The 20,515-nt window shown below is 40.4% G+C and overlaps 1 protein-coding gene across 5 annotated transcripts in view; it reads left to right on the forward strand.

Annotated features, from left to right (window-relative positions):
• Positions 1 to 20,515, forward strand: part of kif13bb (kinesin family member 13Bb) — a 48,766-nt gene that overhangs the window by 9,783 nt on the left and 18,468 nt on the right. For 4 of the 5 annotated variants that reach the window (XM_079639576.1, XM_079639573.1, XM_079639575.1 and 1 more), the window contains exons 5-26: positions 1 to 16; positions 491 to 583; positions 906 to 1,086; positions 3,944 to 4,031; positions 4,119 to 4,253; positions 6,005 to 6,117; positions 6,407 to 6,518; positions 6,854 to 7,066; positions 7,738 to 7,848; positions 8,792 to 8,926; positions 9,141 to 9,271; positions 9,721 to 9,807; positions 10,722 to 10,906; positions 11,774 to 12,002; positions 13,835 to 13,997; positions 15,061 to 15,207; positions 16,849 to 16,998; positions 17,189 to 17,314; positions 17,791 to 17,958; positions 18,651 to 18,808; positions 19,194 to 19,326; positions 19,825 to 19,971. The exon at positions 1 to 16 is cut by the window's left edge and continues 45 nt beyond it. In XM_079639576.1, the coding sequence (XP_079495702.1) occupies positions 1 to 16; positions 491 to 583; positions 906 to 1,086; positions 3,944 to 4,031; positions 4,119 to 4,253; positions 6,005 to 6,117; positions 6,407 to 6,518; positions 6,854 to 7,066; positions 7,738 to 7,848; positions 8,792 to 8,926; positions 9,141 to 9,271; positions 9,721 to 9,807; positions 10,722 to 10,906; positions 11,774 to 12,002; positions 13,835 to 13,997; positions 15,061 to 15,207; positions 16,849 to 16,998; positions 17,189 to 17,314; positions 17,791 to 17,958; positions 18,651 to 18,808; positions 19,194 to 19,326; positions 19,825 to 19,971 (3,021 nt within the window). Of the gene's footprint in view, positions 17 to 490; positions 584 to 905; positions 1,087 to 3,943; positions 4,032 to 4,118; positions 4,254 to 6,004; positions 6,118 to 6,406; positions 6,519 to 6,853; positions 7,067 to 7,737; positions 7,849 to 8,791; positions 8,927 to 9,140; positions 9,272 to 9,720; positions 9,808 to 10,721; positions 10,907 to 11,773; positions 12,003 to 13,834; positions 13,998 to 15,060; positions 15,208 to 16,848; positions 16,999 to 17,188; positions 17,315 to 17,790; positions 17,959 to 18,650; positions 18,809 to 19,193; positions 19,327 to 19,824; positions 19,972 to 20,515 lie in introns of those variants that run through there. The other variant, XM_079639577.1, reaches the window with a different exon arrangement.

Genomic DNA, 20,515 nt, shown 5'->3' on the forward strand with positions numbered 1-20,515 from the left:
GCGGCCAAGTTTGCAGGTCTGTTGATATTAAAAATAATGCATTTATTTATGATGACTATTCCCATTATCAAAATCTGTTTATACCTTTATACTGCAGTGATATGAATCATCAGACATCATTTATGATGACAATAGAAACATCAATATTCCCTGCATGCGTTTCCTTTTCTGAAGAAAAGACAAACCTGTAAAACTACTTGATCAAATCTGCAGGCAAAAAAAAAAAAATCAAGGTTCAAGACGTTAAGCTCTATAAGCAGTTTCTGCGTTTGATAATTACCATAGAAAATAGTTTTAAAAAAACTTCAGTTAATAAGAAAAAACAAAAATCTCAGTTACAGAAAGACACTTTCAATAGAAGCAAACGGACGATAAACTTGAAGGCATAAACTTCTATTGCAGTATTTTCAATTGATTTTGTAATGCATGATGCCAATTATTCTCATTTGTAAAATATGATAATTGATATTTTGTCATGTCTAACCTGTAGGTCAGGATGTGGTGTTTCAGTGTCTTGGAGAGAGTCTTCTGGACAGCGCTTTTCAAGGATACAACGCCTGTATATTTGCATATGGGCAAACGGGTAAGTATCCTCAGTCTCCATGAAAGGTAATTTTGATGATTATGGCTTACAGCTTATGAAAACCCCAAATTCAAAATTAGAATATTGTGAAAAGGTTTTCATAAGCTGTAAGCCATAATCATCAAAATTATAACAAATAAAGGTTTGAAATATCTCACTTTGCATGTAATGAGTCTATATAATATATTAGTTTCACCTTTTAAGTTGAAATACTGAATTATAAATGAACTTTTGCATGATATTCTCATTTTTCGAGTTTCACCTGTAGGGTTAAAGACCTGATCTCTGATTGGTTCCCGCTGTTTGTCTTGATTGGCTGCAGGCTCAGGAAAGTCGTACACGATGATGGGAACGGCCGAGCAGCCGGGTCTGATCCCGCGTCTGTGCAGTTCTCTGTTCGAGCGCACCGTACAGGAGCAGCGGGAGGGCGAGAGCTTCACCGTGGAGGTCTCATACATGGAGATCTACAACGAGAAGGTCCGAGACCTTCTAGATCCCAAAGGGTGAGGATGAACTACTACATGCACATACAATTCAAGTGCAAGTTCGCTGATTTTCAACCCTCTTTGTATTGTTACAATGTCGGTAGTATATGTAAATGGACAATGTTTACTCTTTCTCTGTGTTACCTGGGCCAAGAAATTCCAGGGCGTTTTTTCTTATTCATCCGGCGGCCATTTTAACTGTCGGAATGGCAGTTTCTTTTAGTTTTTTTCCCCCTCGGTTTGGCCTAAAACACTGTGTTCGTAGTCATCCAGTCTGAAATGTTAAAGGAACACTCCAGTTTTTTTGGAAATAGGATCATTTTCCAACTCCCCTAGAGTTAAAAAGTTGAGTTTTACCGTTTTCAAATCCATTCAGCCGATCTCCGGGTCTGGCGGTAGCACTTTTAGCATAGCTTAGCATAGATCATTGAATCTGATTAGACCGTTAGCATCTCTCTCAAAAAATAAAAACGTACCAGCATGCGCAATGATATTATATAGTCCACAGCTCGGTAACTTCCAACGTGACCGGCACTAAGTTTCTAATATCATTGATCAAAATCAGTTCCTTGATTATTACGCAGGAATGAGAGTATAGTTCCTAGTCATATTGGCCTAGAAAATCACAACTTTTCATTTTCTGTCGGTCGATGTGACCACAGAAGAGTCAAGTTTTAAATAGGAAAAATATCAAAACTCTTTGGTAATTTTTTTGAGAGAGATGCTAACTCTGTTTAACTCTAGGGGAGTTGGAAAATGAGCCTTTTTCCCAAAAAAGTGGAGTTTTCCTTTAACTGCAAACATGGAGGTTTTTCTGATTTCCCATCGCACCGTTCTCTCCATGTTTTCGATACTTTTCAGCCTTTATCCACAGCCTACAACATGACGAATTCTTCACTGGAAACTGAAAGTGACTCACTCCCGCTAAATGTCTACTCTTTGAATTCTTGCACCCGGGAACAATACAAGTCGACACCAGAGGTGTCAAGTAACGAAGTACAAATACTTCGTTACATTACTTAAGTAGAAATTTTGGGTATCTATACTTTACTTGAGTAATTATTTTTCAGCCGACTTTTTACTTCTACTCCTTACATTTTCACGCAATTATCTGTACTTTCTACTCCTTACTTTTTAAAAATAGCCTCGTTACTCCTATTTCATTTCTGCTTGTTTTCATTCTGGCTTGTCGTCGTTCAAAAAATGGCCAATTATACTACAATAGATCTGAGTCCCGCCTCCTGAACACACATCGCTAAACTGATTGGCTTTGTGTTTTCTTTCTAACTTGTGAGAGGCTGTCCGCGCGGCGCGCTGTAGTGCTAGTTAATTGTATTTGGTTTGTGCGAAGGGGCAAAACTCCTCCGAAGGAAACCTACTGTAGATGCGGTAAGCGAGGGAGAAATCAACAGTTTTGTGCTCAAGAATACGGGGCAAATCGCGTCAAATATTGCTTTGGGGACAGCCGTTTTTACAATATTGCCTACTGTATGACAATCGCGGGATAAGTGGCAAACATAATCGTTAGTGTGTGTGTGCGTGCGCGCGTGTGTGTGTGAGAGAGAGGTGAGAGAGAGTGTGTGCGTGTGTGTGTGAGAGGGAGACTGAGTGTGTGTGTGTGTGTGTGTGTGTGTGTGTGTGTGTGTGTGTGTGTGTGTGTGTGTGTGTGAGAGAGAGAGAGAGAGAGTGTGTGTGTGTGTGTGTGAGAGAGAGAGAGAGAGGGGAGAGAGTGTGTGTGTGAGAGAGAAGAGAGAGAGTGTGTGTGTGAGAGAGAGAGAGTGTTTATTTTGATGTGTTTATAATTATTATATGTATTCCAAGCTTTGGCAATATTGTATTGTGTACAGTCATGCCAATAAAGCAATTTTGAATTGAATTGAATTGAGAGGAGAGAGAGTGTGTGTGTGAGAGAGAAGAGAGAGAGAGTGTGTGTGTGTGTGTGTGTGTGAGAGAGAGAGAGTGCGTGCGTGTGTGTGTGTGAGAGAGAGAGAGTGCGTGCGTGTGTGTGTGTGAGAGAGAGAGAGAGAGTGTGTGTGGGAGAGAGAGAGTGTGTGTGTGCGCGCAACCATTATAGTGTCAAAATATCCCCACAAAGATGGCAATATCCGAAATCCTTATATGCGGCTGAAACAGGTATACCTGTTATACAGCTATAGCCTAGTGCCTCACAAGTTTTTCAACATTTACATTTTAATATATATAACATTATTGTCATTATGGCCTATATTTTTTTTTTTTGAGGAGGAGGGGGGGTGCACTATAGGCCCCTTTGGCGCGGTCTAAGCTTTTGTCCTTAATGGCATTTTTTGCCTTGCATTACTTTTACTTTTATACTTTAAGTAGTTTTGAAACCATGTACTTTTACACTTTTACTTGAGTAAAAAGCTTGAGTTGATACTTCAACTTCTACAGAAGTCATTTTAAACCCTAGTATCTGTACTTCTACTTGAGTAATGAATGTGAATACTTTTGACACCTCTGGTCGACACCATTATGACGAAAAGTTTTTCCTACTAAAGCAGGGTACTATTTGACTCTGGTCAAGCCTATCCAATAGGAGCAGACTGGGTGTGGCCTTGGACGCCAAACATGCCCAGTGCATTATGGGTGTTGAAGTTTTCCTACCTATTTGGTAGTTTTCTCTCATTTAGCATCGATTTCAATTTTTTCGCCTTTCTACTACCAGGTTTTAGTGAAAGCCCATTTTTCCACCAGTGAAGCACCTCTTTTTTTTTTTTTTTTGCTTGGTTTCTGGCATTCATGAAAAACCTGTAAAAATTATACAATTACAATGCTTAATATGCTCAAATAAAATTTTGCATTGTGTACAAATATTGTTGGCTCTTATGAAAAATTGCTGTGATGTTTCTCTCAGGAGCCGGCAGGCGTTGAGGGTCCGGGAGCATAATGTGTTGGGGCCGTATGTGGACGGTCTGTCCCATCTCGCTGTGGCCAGTTACAAGGTTCTTCCAACACCTTCATGAATTTCCAGTCTATTGCTCTCAGTGCTTAAACAGTATGTTTGTGAATGTCCTTCTTTTGTTTTTCAGGACATCGAGTCTCTGATGTCGGAGGGGAATAAATCCCGCACTGTGGCGGCCACAAACATGAACGAGGAGAGCAGCCGGTCACATGCCGTTTTCAACATCATTCTAACACACACGCTCAGAGACTTGAAGACGGGGGTGAGACAACGATCTCTGTCATCAAATTAAAGGTGCAGTGAGAGATTTCTGAGAAACACTGTTGAAGGTTGATCACACACTTCAGCCAATCAGCAGTAGGAGGTGTGTCCACTCATGATGGGGGAGGAGAGAGAGAGTGAGCCAATCAGCTGTAGGGGGTGTGTCCCACTCGTGATGGGGGAGGAGAGAGAATGAGCCAATCAGCAGTAGGGGGTGTGCCACTCATGATGGGGGAGGAGAGAGAATGAGCCAATCAGCAGTAGGGGGCGCGTCCCACTCATCAATGGGGAGGAGAGAGTTTGAGCCTATCAGCAGTAGGGGGTGTGCCCACTCAGGATGGGGGAGGAGAGAGAATGAGCCAATCAGCAGAAGGGGGCGCGTCCCACTCATCAATGGGGAGGAGAGAGTTTTTTAGCCTATCAGCAGTAGGGGGTGTGACCACTCATGATGGGGGAGGAGAGAGAATGAGCCAATCAGCAGTAGGGGGTGTGCCCACTCATGATGGGGGAGGAGAGAGAATGAGCCAATCAGCAGTTTGGGGCGTGTCCACTCATGATGGGGGAGGAGAGAGAATGAGCCAATCAGCAGTAGGGGGCGTGTTCCACTCATCAATGGGGAGGAGAGAGTTTGAGCCAATCAGCAGTTTGGGGCGAGTCCACTCATGTATGGGGGAGGAGAGAGAGGGAACCAATCAGCAGTAGGGGGTGTGCCCACTCATGATGGGGGAGGAGAGAGAATGAGCCAATCAGCAGTAGGGGGCGTGTCCCACTCATCAATGGGGAGGAGAGAGTTTGAGCCAATCAGCAGTTTGGGGCGAGTCCACTCATGTATGGGGGAGGAGAGAGAGGGAACCAATCAGCAGTAGGGGGCGTGTCCACTCATGATGGGGGAGGAGAGAGAATGAGCCAATCAGCTGTAGGGGGTGTGCCCACTCATGATGGGGGAGGACAGTCAGCCAATCAGCAGTAGGGGGCGTGTCCTCTCATGATGGGGGAGGGAAGAGAGAGAGCCAATCAGCAGTAGGGGGTGTGTCCCACTCATGATGGGGGAGGAGAGAGAGTGAGGAAGAGGGAGATATGAAGAAAGACTGTTGAAAGAGAGATGGCTGAGAGACATTATGAAAGAGAAAAGCTCAGAGGAACATCAGTGGAAAAAGAAGGGTTATGATCAGACAAGAGCATTAGGACCCACGTTAATATTATAAAAGCTTTCCAGCGCTGGAGAGACCTAAGCGGGAAGGCCTGAAAACGGACGCAGAGGTTGAGTTTTGATAGCTTCAGCTATGATGGACACATCCACTCTGCAATGCATGTTCATGCATTTTGGGGGCGGATCAATGAAGAGAGGGGTGTGTAAGTGTTTGCTTGGGTTGATTTCAAATACCAACAGTGTTACTCAGAAATCACTTACTGCACCTTTAAACCCTTTTAATGATAGATAAAGTGTGTTATTTTAGCACCACTAGGGGTGCACTAATTCAAATAGATAGATATTTATATTTTCTAGAGAAATGTTTGCATCACTCTCTTAACTAGTAATGCAGAAATCAGCATGAAATCAAATTTGACACTAGTTCTTAATGCATGCAACTGGTCTTATGGTATTTTTTGTTTTGTTTAATAGTCGTTTCATTTGAAAATGCATCACAATATGCTAGTAAATTCGGTTGCAACTTTCATTATATGTCGACTTAAAATAAAAGACAGATCTTCTGGCTGTATTATTGTCACAGACTGGAATGTTTCTTTCAGACGAGTGGAGAGAAGGTGAGCAAACTCAGTCTGGTGGATCTGGCCGGCAGTGAGAGAGCAGATAAAACCGGAGCTGGAGGAGAGAGACTCAAAGAAGGCAGCAACATTAACAGGTTACACACACACACGCACACACACACACACACACACACACACGTTTTCCTCATGGGGACCAAAAAATGTCCCAATTTTGTCCCAATTGCATAGGGAACCACACACACATTTGTTTTATATCAGGTTGGAGAGTTTTGCTGTTCCTAAATTAATTAATTAGTGTCTAAAGGGACAAATATCAGATGATTCATCTATTTTTGTTTATCTCTTCATATGTTCAGGTTTCACACAAACACACCGTCATTTACACATATTTCAGTGTATTCTTGTGCTAACGTGTGTGTTCAGGTCTCTCACAACTCTCGGACTGGTGATTTCGGCATTGGCGGAGCAGGGCGCAGGAAGAAACAAGAGTAAATTTGTTCCTTACAGAGACTCGGTGCTCACGTGGTTACTGAAGGTGACGATAACCGTTATTTTAACCCTGAACACCTTGTAAGAATCTAATTATTAGTCTTCAAGGAGTAGGTTGGCTCAAAATTAAGAGTTTGTCATTGTTTTCTCACTCTCACCATGTCAGTCAGTCCCTGTATGCTGTTGTTTTTTCTGTGAAACACAAAAGGAGAATTTTTAAAGAAGCTCTTAAAATGCACTGGTCAAATGGGCTGCCAAGATCCAAAAAAAAAAAAAAAAAAACACTTATACAACTCTGAGTTGTTGTTATGGAAAAGATGCCATAGATTTGTCTTGGCATATTCTGATGTAATTTCCTCTTTTTTTTTTTTTGCATGTCAGGACAGTTTAGGAGGCAACAGTCGTACAGCTATGGTTGCCACGATTAGTCCAGCGGCTGACAACTACGAAGAGACTCTGTCCACGCTACGGTACGCCGACCGGGCCAAAAGCATCGTTAATCACGCTGTGGTTAACGAAGATCCAAACGCCAGGATCATCAGAGAGCTGAGAGAAGAGGTGGAGAAACTGCGCAGTCAGCTGACCGAGGCTGAGGTACGACACACTAACACCGGTCTGCTGTGTTAAAGGAACACGCCGAATTTTTGCGACTTTAGCTTATTCCCCGTATCCCCCAGAGTTAGATAAGTCCATACACACCCTTTTCATCTCTGTGCGTGCCGTAACTCTGTCTGACGCACCCACCGCTAGCCTAGCTTAGCACAAAGACTGGAGGTAAATGGCTCCAGCTAGCATACTGCTCCCAATAAGTGACAAAATAACGCCAACATTTTCCTATTTACATGTTGTGATTTGTATAGTCACAGCGTGTACAAATAACAAGATCACATGAGACACAGCCATCTTCTAACCGTACACATACTGGGAACTATATTCTCAGAAGGCGAAGCACTGCTACTTCTGCGGAGTGATTTGCTTGCAGCGCCTGAGAAGCCCCGCGGTGAGGAGACGAGAGTTCGCTCAGAGTGTTGCGCTAACAGTATGCTAGCTGGAGCCGTTTACCTCCAGTCTTTGTGCTAAGCTAGGCTAGCGGTGGGTGCGTCAGACAGTTACGCCACGCACAGAGATGAAAAGGGTGTGTGTGGACTTATCTAACTCTGGGGGATACGGGGAATAAGCTAAAGTCCCCAAAAAGTCGGCGTGTTCCTTAAAAGAGATGAACTTAAACCTCTAGTGCATTTAACAGTGTTTTTCTGTGTGTGAAGTCAATGAAAGCTCCTGAGCTGAAAGACAGACTTGAGGAGTCTGAGAAGCTGATCCAGGAGATGATGGTGAGCTGGGAGGAGAAACTCAGGAAGACGGAGGAGATCGCACAGGTATTCAACGCACAAGATGCTGGATGTGCATCTGAGGTCACATTAGCTATGCTTCCATCCAAGGTTGCGAATTTAACAAAGCACCGTTCCCATCCAGTGAGCCGAAGAGAAACTGGCACTAAAGTTGGGTTCCAGAAGTAAAAACTTCCATTAGGAAATTGATTTTGAATGATAACTAATAGGCCTTTGTTAATTGATAGCATTTGCTTCTGTTGAAGCCGTCAGCCAGCATTATTAAGCATATTTTTAAAAATAATGTTGTTTAACTGGATTTCCTAGTGAAATAAATTACATTACCCATGATGCTGTACTGAAAATTACACCAATCAGAGAGTCGAAACGAGCCACATGCTCCAAAAGATCTCTTTAGCTCCGCCCACTCCCATGTATATATATATTTTGGGCCCATATTTATGCATATTTTGCAATAAAATTATATTTTTTATATAAAAATAATAAACATTTGTAAATTAGTTTTATATTTTTTCATTGTTCTTAATTCGATTATGCCGTTCTCAATGCTTTATCGGATTGTAGTTCTTTCCCTAAAGTATGCAAAGTATGCAGTCTTGTACCTTTGTATTTTAGTTCGATTTTCTATATTTTTTTGCTTCAAATCAAAGTTTGTAATGTTATGATTCAACTCGTAGCTGATTGGCTTGGTTCATGGCTTATAACGCTTTAACAAAAACTATTGTAATCATTTTAAAAGATTTTTTTCAAAAATATGCAGATGAAAAAGGTGACGTGTGCTAATCCACTTTAGCTGTTTTTTACAGTGCATTTTTTAACGGTGTATAATAGTTGATCTTTTTGTTATAATTGTGGGTATGGGGGTTTTGACTGTTTTTTTGTATTTAAAGAAATGATAAAACTCCTCAGGACAGTCAGCAAATCACACAATGGCTTCTGTCCTCTGAATTGGCTTTGTCTGGTTCTTTAGGAGCGACAGAAGCAGCTGGAAAGTTTGGGGATTTCTCTGCAGTCGTCTGGGATCCGAGTCATTGATGATAAATGTTTCCTGGTCAATCTGAACGCAGACCCCGCCCTCAACGAGCTGCTTGTGTATTACTTAAAGGTACAGACACGAATTATTAAAATTAGAATATTGAATATTGAAGCTTAAATATTTCACATTTAACAATTCACACACACATATATATATATATATATATATTCACATGTAACATATATGCATGTATAAATGGTAAATCTGCTGTAATGATTTAAATTTGAAAGCAACATGTTTTGAAGGGTTGTATTTCCATTTGTGTGTGTGTGTTTATGCACAGGAACACACTCTTGTAGGATCTGCGGACTCTCAAGACATTCAGTTGTGCGGTTTGGCGATTCAGTCGGAGCATTGTGTCATAGACATCAAACTAGAGTCGGGAGTCACGCTCACCCCGAAGAGAAACGCTCGGTAATCACACACACACACACACACACACACACATTTTTGTTACTTGAAATAAAATGTTAATTGAAAATAAACTTACATTTGTTTTATTTCAGCTGGTTGCCAAAGCAAAATTGTATCATTTTATATATATATATTAAAAAAAACATAATTATTGTAAAGTAATTGTATTGTATAGAAATTGTAATTTTAGAATAGAATATAACAACAACTACACAGATATTAATAATGAACTAAACTATAATAATGAACTAAATATTGTTTATACAGGGTGTAAACCTACATTAATTGCATTAACACTACATAACACTACATTTACATAAGCTCTAAACCTAAAATGTTGATGTTCTGTATGATACATGTTCATATGTATCCGTCTCTGCTCTATAGCCAGTGATGGTAGGAATATGTGAACATGTGATGATTCATATACTGCGTGTCTGTGTGTGCAGCACGTGTGTGAATGGAGCGGTCGTCTCGTCTCCTGTCCAGCTGCATCATGGGGACCGGATCCTCTGGGGAAACAACCACTTCTTCAGGTCAGCGAGACACATTTACACTCTGGTCAAGTGCGAGGTTTGGGTGTAATTGTTTCTGATCAGGCGATCCGATTTGGTGTCTGTTAAAATAAAAACTCTGGTGGATTAAAATCTCAAAGATGCCATTTTATGTGTCCTCTTCTTAAAGCGGTAGTATAATTCACTTTTCACAAGATGTAAAATAAGTCTCTGATGTCTCCAGAGTGTGTGTGTGTGTGTGAAGTTTTAGCTCAAAATACCCCACAGATGTTTTTATATAGCATGTTAAAGATGTCACTTTTTGAGGGTGAGCAAAAACGCACCGGTTTGTGCGTGTTCCTTTAAATGCAAATGAGCTGCTGCTCCCGGCACAGGGGGCGGAGCTACAAGAGCTGGTTCATTACCTCACACACACATGCACTGAAGATTTCAAAAATGTTTAGCCTTTTATGTTCAAACCGGAATCAGACAATGATGGAGAGACTCAAGAAGAAGTGACAACATGTAGAAGAACAGGACATTTCTGAATTGTTAGTTGATGAATTTAGATATCTTATGTGGAGTTAACAATCTTCTAGTTATTAATTAGCATATTCTGTCATGATAATCTATAAATTGTGTTCTGGGGGCGGGGTTTATGTAAATTCTAGGGTTGGTGATGTCATTAACCCGGGAGGAATGTTGTGTAGTCTCTACCAGCCGTTTGTTGTAGTCCTTAAAAAAAACGATTTCTTTAAAAGCAAATATCTCCCTTTGCTTTGAGTTTTGAGTGTTGTAACTTTGCAGATGTTGTTTCTGCTCAAACAGCAACATTACACACTAACTAAAGTTAGAAAAGTGAAATCATAATCAACCACCCCTTTAAATGACCTCTCAAAAACCTGTGTGTAAAAGTGGGTACTGACTGGTGTGTGTCTTCTCTCTGCGTTTCTCAGGATCAGCGTGTCTAACATGTATCGTGTTGGCGTGGAGGATGAGGAAGGGTGTGTGATGAAGGCTGGTCTTCACCCCGAGTGTCTAGATGTGGACGTAGACCGTCTCAGTCACGGCTCCAGTGACACCAGCTTCAGTTTTGAGTCCGCGCAGACAGAAGTCATGATGAAAGCGCTGGGAAATAACGGTGAGGGACATGTCGCTTAACAGACCAAATCCTAATACTACCCTAACCCTATAGTAGGTACATGTAGTTAATTAATATTACTCCGTACTTAAATATATAATTACAATGTAACAATGATACCTTAAAATAAAGTGTAACCGATAATAGGCTAACGATTGTTGCTCCGAATTGTAATCGATTAATAGCATCCAAAATAAAAGTTTGTGCTTACATAATATATATATGTGTGTGTACTGTGTATAATTATAAATACACACACATGCATGTATATATTTAAGATTTTTTTATTTATATATAAAATATTTTTCTATAATATAAATTATGTATAAAAAAAAAAATATATATATATACAGGTGAAACTCGAAAAATTAGAATGTGGTGCAAAAGTTCATTTTTTTCAGTAATTCAACTTAAAAGGTGAAACTAATATATTATATAGACTCATTACATGCAAAGTGAGATATTTCAAGCCTTTATTTGTTATACCTTTGATGATTATGGCCCCGAACCCCGAATTCAAAATTAGAATATTGTAAAAAGGTTTTCATAAGCTGTAAGTCATAATCATCAAAATAATAACAAATAAAGGCTTGAAATATTCCACTTTGCATGTAATGAGTCTATATAATATATTAGTTTCACCTTTTAAGTTGAATTACTGAAATAAATGAACTTTTGCACCATATTAAAATTTTTCGAGTTTCACCTGTATATATATATACCAGTATATATTTCTTAAATATATACATATGTGTGTATTTATATATACAAAATAATTATACACCGTAGACACACATATAATATGTAAACACAAACTTTTATTTTGGATGCGATTAATCGCTGCCCATGTCTCTGTGTGTCTCTCAGACCCGATGCAGTCGGTGCTTCACTCTCTGGAGCGCAGGCACGAGGAGGAGAAGCGTTCGGCTCTGGAGCGCCAGCGGCTGATGTACGAGCAGGAACTGCAGCATCTGCGCAAACGCCTGTCATCAGAGCTGCAGACGCAGGGCTCTCACCTTCAGCATCACCACAGCAGCGAGAGTCTCCTGAGCTCGGCGTCCTCACAGAGCCGACTGCGCCAGTGGAGCGAGGAGAGGTGGAAAAAACACTTCACCTCAATGGCTACGTTTACATGCAACCAAATAATCCGTTAGTAATCAGATTGACGGCTCAATCGGACTGAAAAGCCTTCATGTAAACATCTTATTCGACCCGACTGAGCTCGATCCCAATGAAATAAAAGGTTATTTATTTTCTAATCCGATCGAGAAAACATGTAAACACTTGATCGGATTGAAAAACGAAACCGAAATGACTGCGCATGTGCAATGACGTTGAAATAGCGTAATGACGTGCGGAAGTGTCGTATAAATGAGCGTCTGTCATTCTCCTTTCACTCAGCGTCTGTGAAGTGGAGCAGGACAGCGTCCCACGACTCCCACCAGTGCTGGTTTCGGATTCTCCTCCACTGACGACTGGTTTTGGGCCCGTGATAAATATAAGCATCACGGCACAGCGGTTCATATGCTCATTGTCTCCAAATTTTGACCAGAAATGGATAAATATAAACATGGTTCCCACGGGTCCTTGAAATCCTTGAAAGTTTGTGAAATTTAAAAAAAAAAAAAAATGTAAGGCCCTGGAAAGTTTTTGAAAATAAATAATTAATAAACACACGTAAATACAGGTCCTTAAAAAAAGTGCTTGAATTTATTTTGTCAATGTCAATGTCAAATTTATTTATATAGCACCATTTATCCCAACCGAGGTTGTCCAATGTGCTGCACATATTGTAATAGACAATTGCACAAAACAAATAAACAATAAAAACATCATAATAAAACAAACATTTCAATACCACTTCCTCACTAAGTATATGCTAATTCAAAAAGATGTGTTTTTAGCATAGTTTTAAAAACAGATAAGGATGATACAGAGCGAATACACAGAGGTAAAGCATTCCATAATCTGGGGGCAGCTACTGAAAAAGCCCGGTCGCCTCTGCACCTCAGCTTTGACTTTGGGATACATAGCAATTTCTGGTTAGATGACCAGCAAGATAATTTTTGTGCAAGTTTGTGCCAGTTTTCTGGAAAAAATTCCATATTATTCCCTCCGGTCCGCTAATGTGTTATTTCGCCAACACTTCGCGCATTTACACGTTACGCTCTGGGTTTTCCGCGTGAGGTACTCTGTGTTGTACGCTGCATGACGTTAACGCGCGCACCAAACTACTACGATGGTAACTCAACATTGCAAAAATAGGCTGGTTACATGAACCTAAGCTGTTTTCAATCAAATCCATGCAAAGTTAACCTCAGATCATTGTAGAATACAGTATAGGATGTACCGAATATTCTTCAGTTTTATGCAAAACAGAAATATGACAAATAGAATATCAGATCTCTGTCATATGGCCAAAAATAAATGCAAAAAAGCTTATTTGCATAGTTGTGTTGGATAGTTGGGGTATCAAAGTGAGGTAACACAATGTAACTTTACTCTCACTTGAAATTTGTCCCCACATTAAGTCCTTGAATTTGAGGGTATTGGACCTGGAAAGTCCTTGAATTTTAAGTTAACCAATGTGTGGGAACCCTGTATTAAGTCTGTTATTTAAAACAAATAAAGAACCAATATAGGAGAATGGTTATTATGCACAAACAGCAGGAAACTCTGTATAATCGTTCAGTGTGCACATGCCCAAAAATCTATTCTGATTTGAAGCTTGTGACATAAAAACGCATACATTAACCCGATCCCATGTTTAGCGTTCATAAACACTACGTTCAGATTCATCAATCGGAATGAATCAGTCCAGAAGTTGTGCATGTAAACATAGCCAATGCATATCGACTTGTATTCTGAAGCACAGAAAGTGTTTGGCATGTGTTTGTGCGCTACATCTCATGTCTCGTGCGGTCTCAGGGAGGCTTTGATGAGCCGGAGTCTGCGGAAGCTCAGAGAACAGATCGTGAAGGCCAATCTGCTGGTGCAGGAGGCTGGGTTCATCTCTGAAGAGCTCAACAAGAAAACTGAGTATACAGTCACACTGCAGATTCCTGCTGCCAACCTCAACGCCAACCGCAAGGTCAGGACAGACGCGTGTGTGTGCGTGTGTGTGTGTGTGTGTGTGTGTGTGTGCATGGGATTGATTGTTGAAGCAGTTATCCAGTCACACTTTTCCTTTGAGTTTAACTATCATGGTGTAGTTAATCATTCAGTTGTCATATTTGTGAACCGTTCAATTGAAAATGTTCTTTTGGATGATTTAGTCAAGCATTCATAAATCACTCAACTCTCAGGAAACTATGCCATGTTTGCCACAGTTAATATATAACTTAATTAAAGAAACAAAAAATAGAGATAAACTGCCATATATGATTATATTCATTCAGTTGTCACACTATTTATATCTATTTAGCGTATACTTTTCAGCAGTTTGGGATCAGAAATAAAGGTCAGTAAATTAATACTTTTATTCAGCAAGGATGCATCAAATCGATCTGAATTAACAATAAAGACATTTATAATGTTTAAAATAGTTGCTGTTCACTTGAACTTTTTATTCATCAAAGATTACACTTTTTTTTAAAAATCAGTTTCCACAAAAATATTAAGCAGCACAACTGTTTTCAACATTAATAATCAGAAAAGTTTCTTGATCATCAAATCATCATATTATACTGATTTCTGAAGGATCATGTGACACTGAAGACTGGAGTAATGATGCTGAACATTCAGCTTTGATCACAGGAATAAATTACATTTTAAAATATATTCAATTAAAAAACGGTTCATTCAAATTGTAATAATATTTCACAATATTAGTGTTTTTACTGTATTTCTGATCATATAAATGCAGCCTTGGTGAGCAGAAGAGACGTTCAAAAACCTCAATCTTACTGACCCCATACTTTTGAACGGTAGTGTATTTTTAAACTTATTTTTAAATTCTGAAACATATTTCATCAGCTAGATATTGTTCTTGGTGAGTTTAGCCTTTATAAACATGAACAGTCATGGAAGTTCATTGAAAAGCTGTAGAAAAAGGTTCAGGGAATGATTTGGACTTTACATTAGAGGGCCGTGTTGAATGCTGGGTCAGGGTGAAAGTCCTGCTTTAAGACAGAGTGATGTTCTCCGTCCTGCAGCGGGACACGGTTCTCAGCGAGCCGGCGGTGGAGGTGAGGAGGAAGAGCAAAGGGAAGCAGATCTGGGCCATGGAGAAGATGGAGAACCGGCTGGTGGACATGAGGGATCTCTACCAGGAGTGGAAAGACTTTGACGAGGATAATCCTGTACGCTAAATCACACGAGTACCTTAATGCAGCTATATAAGCCCCTTTCACACTGAGATTCCGGAAAATACACGGATAATGATCCCGGGATCATTTGATTTTGGTTCATTCACACTGCCAGTGACTTTCTGGAATCTGTGAGTGTGTTCACACACATCCCGTAAAGACGCGTGACGTCAGGATGTTGTAGAAAGGCCAGTCTAATCTTACGCTAATGCTCTTTCCACTGTAGTCGTGCATTTGGTGTATATTTTTTATGCAGCGTCTTAAAGGGATAGTTCACTTTAAAATTAAAATTCTGTCATCATTTACTCACCCTCAAATTGTTTCAAACCTATATTAATTTATTTCTTCTGCTGAACACAAAGAAAGATATTTTGAAGAATGTCAGTAACCAAACAGTAGTCTGTACCCATTGACTTCCATAGTAGGAAAAAAAAATACTATGGAAGTCAATGGGTACAGACTACTGTTTGGTTACTGACATTCTTCAAAATATCTTTCTTTGTGTTCAGCAGAAGAAATAAATTAATACAGGTTTGAAACAATTTGAGGGTGAGTAAATGATGACAGAATTTTAATTTTAAAGTGAACTATCCCTTTAAGTTTACTAATGATCTGGGCTTTGATCTCGAGAAACAACGCTCAAGCATTTTTTTCCGGATTCGGTCATACGCGAACGCTCTCAGCTTCAGCGTGGATAGTGAGGAGCTCCTGGTCTCTGCTTCTTCGTTCTACTTTGCAGACATTTTTTCGTTATTTCTTTGTTGATGACCAACACAAACTTTCCTCTAAGAGCCACAAAATACCCTTTTATGGCATTGGTCCTGGCTTTTGTTCACACAGGGCGCGTTGCGGGACTGATCCCGGCAATGTTACTAGGTCCCCATCCCGGTATCAATCCCGGGACGTGTTTGCGTTCACACAGAAGGCACTCTTGCTATTTTACGGCAATTTCCCGGGATCAACGCGCTGTGTGAAAGGGGCTGTAGAGTCTCACAATTTGTGTTACATGTTTTTAAAGCTACACTGTGTAGGAATTACTCCCATCTAGCGGTGAAATTGTTTATGACTACCAACTGAATATTACTTTCTAGCCCCTCCCATTCCGAGGGCGTTTTAACTCCTACGGTGACCGTATTATTTCAAATCTGCCGGCAGTCGCGAGTAATCTCCGCTCGCATTCGTCACGGTGCCTCTGAGTGTAAAAACGCGAAAGGCGAAGCTTGAATGTCCAGGTATGTCCCTCTTTGGCTAATGTATTTTCAAGATGGCGGCGCAACATGGCTTCCGCCATTCGAGCGGCTCACCGTATGTATTATAAATGGCAGATTCTACACGTATGAGAAGAATACTTGATTAGTTGGTAGAAGTAATTATACATTAATGAGCACAATAACATAATTTTGAAAGAACAAAGTGTTTTTTGCTAAGAATCAACTTAAAAAATTACACAGTGTAGCTTTAATGAAGCATCTGTAGTGGCTATATATATATATACATGTTTGTAAAGCTGCTGAAGTGAAGATTTCTGACTCAAACTCACAACATACATTCACAAATGTATGTTTTTTTTTAGAGATATTAAGCATAAGAAGTATGCTTAAACGTGGTCATCTCATCCTTGCTGTCTGTGTTCAGGTCATGCGTTCCTACTTCAAGCGTGCCGATCCGTTCTTCGATGAGCAGGAGAATCACAGTCTGATCGGCGTGGCGAACGTGTTCCTGTCCTGTCTGCTGTACGACGTCAAGCTGCAGTACGCAGTTCCCATCATCAACCAGAAGGGGGAGGTATGTCCAAAACAGATTAGTTATGATGTTGATATTTTGTTTAGAAAAGGGTATTGTTTCTTCATATCATATTTTATACCTTAAGGCAAGACACCTCAGGTGAATAGCATAAAAAAAGTTCATGCATCGTCACAGTCCTGACACACTCCAGAGGAACTGATTAATTACCGCTGGTTTTGTGTGTTTGTAGGTGGCAGGCCGTCTTCATGTAGAAGTCCAGCGTCTCAGTGGAGAACTAGAGGATCGTGAGACGGGGGGCGGAGACTCTGAGATCAGTCCTGACGGCGAGATGCAAGAACGCAAACTTACATGCATGGTCAGTTAGAAGAGGAAATCTCCAATCACACATGCAGTCATTATGCACAGAAATAAAACGCTAATATTAACAGGAGAAACTCGAAACATTAGAATATCGTGCAAAAGTTAATTTATTTCAGTAATTCAACTTAAAAGGTGAAACTAATATATTATATAGACTCATTACATGCAAAGTGAGATATTTCAAGCCTTTATTTGTTTTAATTTTGATGATTATGGCTTACAGTTTATGAAAACCCCAAATTCAAAATTAGAATATTGTAAAAAGGTTTTCATAAGCTGTAAGCCATAATCATCAAACTTATAACAAATAAAGGCTTGAAATATCTCACTTTGCATGTAATGAGTCTATATAATATATTAGTTTCACCTTTAAGTTGAATTACTGAAATAAATGAACTTTTGCACGATATTCTAATGTTTCGAGTTTCACATGTATTTTGTAGTTGAGTGTAGGACATTTTCTGTTTGCAGATCAGGGTCATGCAGGCGACAGGACTACCTCAGCACCTCTCGAACTTCGTGTTCTGTCAGTATCACTTCTGGGAGCAGACGGAGCCGGTGTTCATCGCTCCAGAGGTCGGGCTGAGCGCTCCCAGCAGCAGAGAGCCACAGAGTCTGGTGCTGTTCGACAGCTGCAAGGTTAAAACACTCATGAATGATGCTGGCTTCACGTGCAGTTAGCGTAAATGCCAGTTTCCCAGTCACAAATTGGACATGAATGCCCTCTTAAGTCATTTTTACTACTCAGAGATCATTTTGATTCCAGAGTTTATTCCACAACAGCTACATCGCCTTGTCTTGTCATTAAATAATTGCATATTTAAAAATATGAATAACCATTTGAAGCATATTGTATGTTTTATACACAGTGAAAATAGCCTGTGTTTGACCAAAATGGCAGAATTGTTCACAAGCTGACTATCTAGATGGCGTGGTAAAACTATATAGTAGTAGACATTAACTAGCCACTTTGGCGGGTTGAATTTTATATATAACATATACATTATACATTTTTCAATTGTAGTCTTGTAGGCTCCTGAAATTATAAACTAAGTGCAATGTAGTGATTACTCTCTCTCTCTCTCTCTCTCTCTCTCTCTCTCTCTCTCTCTCTCTCTCTCTCTCTCTCTCACACACTCTCTCTCACTCTCTCTCACAAACCCGCCTCTCCTCACTCACTTGTTTCATTTGCTCGAGGGACAAAAATACGTCATCCCTGCTGAGCTCTATCACATCACAGTAAAACATGTTGTCCTCTATCTTTTTTCTCTCTTGTTTTTTTCCTTTTATGTACAAACTGTGTTAGTCATCATCTCTGTCCGCATCTGTAGAATCTGGAAGTGTCCGTAACCGAAGACTTCCTGGAGTTCCTGATGGAGGGAGCCGTGGCTGTTGAGGTCTTTGGTCACAAACAGGCAAACCCGCGCAGGAATCTGGCTCTCTGGGACCTTGGAGTGATTCAGGCGAAGACTCGCTCTCTCAGAGAGAGGTACACCTGCCTCTATGATACCTATGAAACATAATGTGCATACAGATGATCGTGGGTTTCCCAAACTAGGGTTCTTGAGCTGATGAAAAGCATCGGAAAAACGACCGATGCGGTGTGAAACGGCCATAATTCACGAGGTGTCCTACATGTGTATTTGTGATGCTGATGTTGCGCGATATTAATCATGTGGCGGCCGAGTGCATTTGACCGGCATAAAATCGGCATATGTCAGAGTGACTGACCGGCCGGTCGCAGGTCATGGCCGATCACGTGATAATCGTCCAATTCCGGTCACCAGCCGATCAATCGGTGCATCTCTACCATTTTCCATGCTCTCTGACCCGCTTTGTAACTGCAATGGTGTTTTCTGTGGTCCTGTGTGCAGGTGGAGTGAAGTGACCCGCAGGCTGGAGCTCTGGGTGCAGATCCTGGAGCTGAACGATGCTGGAGACTTTGTGCCGGTGGAGGTTCAGCCAGCGAAGGACATCTGCTCAGGAGGAATCTTTCAGCTTAAACAGGTCTGTGTGGATGTTAAAGGAACACGCCGATTTTTAAGGGCTTATTCCCTGTATCCCCCAGAGTTAGATAAGTCCATACACACCCTTTTCATCTCCGTGCGTGCCGTAACTCTATCTGACGCACCCACCGCTAGCCTAGCTTAGCACAAAGACTGGAGGTAAATGGCTCCAGCTAGCATACTGCTCCCAATAAGTGACAAAATAATGCCAACATTTTCCTATTTACATGTTGTGATTTGTATAGTCACAGCCTGTATAAATAACAAGGTCACATGAGACACAGCCATCTTCTAACCGTATACATACTGGGAACTATATTCTCAGAATATAGTTCCCAGTATGTATACGGTTAGAAGATGGCTGTGTCTCATGTGACCTTGTTATTTGTAAAGTCCCAAAAAGTCAGCGTGTTCCTTCAATGAGAGTGACAAGATGTAGAGCTTCATGATCTGACCTATGATGCAGTGTGTCCTGATGCAGTTCATGAATGTGTGGCAGGGTCAGTCCAGGCGTGTTCAGGTGGAGGTTCGTTCGGTCCAGGACTCCGGCACCATGCCTCTGATCACCGAGTCTGTGATCAACGTCTCCATCGGGAATGTGGAGGTCCATCAGACTCGACCTGGCAGAAGCACAGAGACCCAGAGGGTGAAGAAACTCTTCTTTACTGTCTTTTCTCATTCACCAAATCTGGGTGTGAAATGTTTTCACACATAAATCTTAATTCACTTACAAGGCACTTCAATTGATTAAAATGTTTGAACCAACTCAAACCAGACGTACATTAAAATAGCAGATAACCTCAAAAACATGTAATGCATTAAGATTTTTTTTTTATTTCTTTTTTTTGTACATGAAGTGACAGTTACCCTATAATAAACCTTATTGTATCATTTAATTTAATATTTTAACACTTAATATGTAAAGAAAGTTATCCGTTCTGTTTTATTTCAGTATTATTTATATCTTATTATATATTTTATTAAAGGGGTCATGACATGGTTTTTTTTATTTCATTATTATGTTCCCTTAGGTGCAAATATAGTATTACTATAGTTTTTTTTACCAAAAACTTTAAAAATTTAGTGATTTATGACCTTTTCCCACCCTGTTTCTCATCCTCTGATTCAAACAGTCTGTTTTGGGGGTGTTTCCCCTTTAAGAGTTTAGTGTTAACGCCCACTGTTATGAT

The sequence above is a fragment of the Phoxinus phoxinus genome, assembly GCF_949152265.1.
Source record: "Phoxinus phoxinus genome assembly, chromosome: 16".
NCBI classification, from domain to species: domain Eukaryota; kingdom Metazoa; phylum Chordata; class Actinopteri; order Cypriniformes; family Leuciscidae; genus Phoxinus; species Phoxinus phoxinus.